The sequence below is a fragment of the Phoenix dactylifera genome, unplaced genomic scaffold, assembly GCF_009389715.1.
Source record: "Phoenix dactylifera cultivar Barhee BC4 unplaced genomic scaffold, palm_55x_up_171113_PBpolish2nd_filt_p 000407F, whole genome shotgun sequence".
NCBI classification, from domain to species: Eukaryota; Viridiplantae; Streptophyta; class Magnoliopsida; order Arecales; family Arecaceae; genus Phoenix; species Phoenix dactylifera.
In genome coordinates this window covers 140218-144526 of record NW_024067848.1, presented here as the reverse complement: position 1 = coordinate 144526, position 4309 = coordinate 140218, and the positions used below count along the sequence as shown (strand labels likewise).

Here is a 4309-nt window from a genome sequence, read left to right as displayed (position 1 = left end):
CACTACTACTCGCATGTGGTGTACATTGAGTAATGCACCTCCACGTACGCCAACCTCGCGACTTTTTGTTTTTGTTTGATTAAAACCTAGCGACTCCTAAACAAATATATGTGCGATCGATGCCGGGAGTTTGTACGTAGTATGGTCTCTCATTTATTCTTTGGCCATTTCTTTCCATGGTCTTGATTTTTTCCCCTCCAAACATACATAAGATTATGACTCATGGTTTAAATAATAGATATTATTATAATGTCAAGATATCCGTAATTTTTGAAATTTTGGACATCCCCAATCTCAATTCACATGCGCAACACTATCTAAATAACTACAATCATAAAGGCGCTGTTCTAAGCAATTGTTGCCTATGGCTCCTCACTCATGAGAAAGAACTGAAAGCCATTGGACCACTCTTCTCTGCTTATAAAGCATTACATAGGCAAGGCCCAAGGTCCCTCAAACACACACACATACACACACACGGGGGAGGGAGGGGGGGAGGGAGGGGGAGAGAGAGATGGGTTCCGTAGCATTTGAGAAGCCTCATGTCGTCTGCATTCCTTACCCGGCCCAAGGCCATGTAACGCCAATGCTTAAGCTCGCCAAGCTCCTCCACTCCAAGGGCTTCCACATCACCTTCGTCAACACCGAGTTCAACCACTGCCGCCTCCTCAAGTCTCGAGGCCCCTCTGCTCTCGACGGTCTCCCCGACTTCCGCTTCGCCACCATCCCAGATGGCCTCCCCCCTTCCGACGCGGACGCGACCCAAGACATCCCTTCTCTTTGCTACTCCACCATGACTACCTGCCTTCCCCACTTCCGCCGCCTCCTCTCGATGCTCGATGGCCCCCCACTGACCTGCATCATCTCCGATGGTGTCATGAGCTTCACTTTGGATGCTGCGAAGGAGCTCGGAGTCCCTGAGGTCTTGTTCTGGACCACAAGTGCTTGTGGCTTCATGAGCTACCTCCACTACCGCCACCTTATCGAGAAAGGCCTTGTGCCGCTCAAAGGTAAACAACTCCGCACTGCAGCTAGAAGTTGGCCCTTGCTACGTACCTCTAATTGCTTTCTTTCTTTCTTTCTTTCTCTTTTTTTTCGTCCTTGTTTCTAAAATCTTTACATTCTTGCGAACAGATGCGAGTGATCTTACCAATGGATATCTCGACACACCATTGGACTGGATACCAGGATTGAAGAATATGCGGCTCAGGGACATTCCGAGCTTCATCCGAACAACGGATCCTGACGACACCATGATCAACTTCGCTTTGCATGAATGCGAGAGGACAGCCATGGCGTCGGCGATCATTCTAAATACCTTCGATGAATTGGAACAACCCGTCCTCGCTGCCATGGCAGCAGTACTCCCACCCATCTACACCATAGGACCGCTAACCTTGCTCGCTCGCCAGGTTCCTACAAGTCCAGTCGCCGCCTTGGGCTCGAACCTATGGAAGGAAGAGACGGCTTGTTTGAACTGGCTCGCCGGCAAAAATCCCAAGTCCGTAGTATACGTCAATTTTGGTAGCATAACGGTCATGACAAATCAACAACTGATAGAGTTTGCATGGGGACTGGCCAATACTGGCCATGAGTTCCTGTGGATAATTAGACCTGACCTTGTCAAGGGTGATGCTGCTGTGCTTCCACAGGAGTTCTTGGAGGAGACTAAGGAGAGGGGTCTCCTTGCAAGCTGGTGCCCCCAGGAGGAGATACTATCGAACCCGGCAATCGGAGGGTTCTTGACGCACAGCGGGTGGAATTCGACGGTGGAGAGCATATGCGAAGGGGTGCCGATGGTAAGCTGGCCGTTCTTCGCCGAGCAGCCGACAAACTGCCGGTACGTGTGCACCGAGTGGGGCATCGGCATGGAGATTGACAGCAATGTGAAGAGAGAGGTGGTGGAAGGGATGATAAGGGAGCTGATGAGGGGGGAGAAGGGGGAGGAGATGAAGGAGAGGGCGGTGGGGTGGAAGGAGAGCGCAGTTAGGGCGACCCGGCCTGGTGGGCCCTCTTCCCTCAATTTGGAGAGGTTGGTCACGGAGGTGCTTCTCTCAAAGAAAGGGGCCTAGGATCCACCAAAATGTGGGACCTTATCTTTGGTGAATTATTTAAGAGTTGTCTGTCGACGAGCTACATGTAATCGTTCACGGGGATCATTCACCATGTGAAGTGGTCCCAAATGTGCCGTTTTGGATTTTTCTTCAAAGTATTCCTCGTTCTTAGTTATGGATGGATGGGGCTGGAATCGAATCGAATATAAATCGGATACTAGCAAATCTATATGTATATTTATTTTATTTGATAAATACAGATATGAATCAAAGATATTATTAAGTAGATTATAGACCAAGATAATAGCATATTAATGTAGTTATTTATTTTTTAAAAAAATATAATTTTTATATAAAATTAAATAGGGTTATAAATAAAATCTGATATTCGGATACGGGTCGAATAGTTGTCTATCCATATCTGTATCTATTTTTGTCTGATGGATATGGATACGAGTATGGATATTAGTCGGATGCACAAATTTCTATCCATATCCAGATAAATTCGGATACGAAAATGAATTCGGATGAATATGATCTAATCCACTTTTACCCATGGGACATATTGTCATTGCATTCTGTTTGTTGCAATCGCATGATCATATTAAATTCTAAGTGTTTTGTAAAGAGATAGTAGATCAGTATACTCTTCTAGTGTTAGGTAAAACAAGTTAGAAAGAGAGATACCGGGATGAGTAAATATATCAGTTATCATATATATATAAATTTTCCGTTGAAGAGTTGCTGTTTGTCCGAAATGGGATATGATTTCCCCAACCTTAGAGCAACCGTCTAACATGTGATGTGATAACTTTCGTGTATGAATGAATTGCAGAGAGAACAATAATAATCAAATCGAAAATTCATATTAAATTTTATGGTGACGGCATAGTTACAATGATCTTTAGATTGACATGCTGCTAATGTGGTTATCTATTGACCTGTTTTAAAACAAAGGACGAAACTCAGTTACTTCTGTTAGACTTTTATGTACGTCCCTTCTCATTATATCATTTTACAAGTTACTAGTCAAGGTTGGATTGTTGCTCTCTACTTATGTGGTCCCATGTCAAGATCTCTTTCACTAATGTTAGGATCCCTTCCAACGAGTTATATGGGCAGTTTCAAGCAACCAGTTTGGAGGATGAGGGTTCAGTAAAGCTGTCAAACTCTCATTGACTGGTTTATAGGTCTTTTCAAGTGAAAAAATTGGATTAGAAACTTCGATAACAATTGTTTATCCTTAGTTGATCTCTTTAAATCTCAAGGTTCATGACAAGAAGTCATGACTTCTAGCCAATGATTAAAATCACATGAAGAGATGAAAGTCATAGAACAGTGGCTTTCTTCCCGGATTCTGGCAATCTGTTGCTACTGTGAACTATATTGTTTAACAAAACAAGAAGAAAAAAAAAAGCAACATTTGATTGCAGGAAATGCAAGTGATTTCTAAGGCTTCCATGCATGCGGCAGGAATTCGAGGATCCAAAACCAGCCGGTTCATTATCACCACACACAGTACCATTTACAAGGTGACAAGATCCTTACGGCACTTGTTAAATGGCTTATTTGTTTACTTTTATGATATTTTTGAGGAAACAAAAAAATTGATTTTGCTTGAAATATTTTTTTTTTTTTTGGTTAGAAGATGCTCGTAGCCTCTCCCACCTGCCCCTAAACCCAAACTGGATAATTTTTTTCTTTTCTTTTTCTTTTTTTTTTGATAGAACTGGATAAAAACCATTGAAAATTTTCATATTATTCTGAGGACCCACTCTATCCTCTACTTTTTGAGGCTCAATCCTATCAGTCTATCACCGATACGAATAAACAGTTGAGGAGATATAATTTTATATAGCAAGTAGCTATCAAGAGACATTGACAAATTACGCGAACCAACAACTTCATGGGCATTTATTCTCAGTATGGTGTGAATAAAAGCGGTTGGTAAGGGTAAGTGATGGATGAATGGCTATTAATTGGAGAAGAAACTTTTTGCCCTCTCTCGGAGGTGGCATGCGTTTCTGTTTGATAAAGTGAATAGTTCAGCTGCAGTCGATGTCGATCGGCAGCTGATCGACCTTCTCCTCATAATAGACGGTAGACAGTGAGGAGGTGATAATGCCAAATATCTCATGGGCGAGCGAGTATTGGAGGCATCTTCGATTTACTTCAATCTCTAGGGGTTAAGCCATGAGTTTGGATTGTATCTTTCATGCCAAAAATTGATCTTCTTTTCTACTACATCGATCATT

The 4309-nt window shown here is 42.9% G+C and overlaps 1 protein-coding gene across 1 annotated transcript; it reads left to right on the top strand.

Annotated features, from left to right (window-relative positions):
• The first annotated feature begins 207 nt into the window (after nucleotides 1–207).
• Nucleotides 208–2230, top strand: LOC103720187 (7-deoxyloganetin glucosyltransferase-like). The gene is made up of 2 exons (XM_008809786.4): nucleotides 208–1010; nucleotides 1135–2230. Exons 1-2 carry the CDS (start codon nucleotides 515–517, stop codon nucleotides 2070–2072), a joined length of 1434 nt encoding a protein of 477 aa, XP_008808008.2. The 5' UTR covers nucleotides 208–514; the 3' UTR covers nucleotides 2073–2230.
• The last annotated feature ends 2079 nt before the right edge of the window (nucleotides 2231–4309 follow it).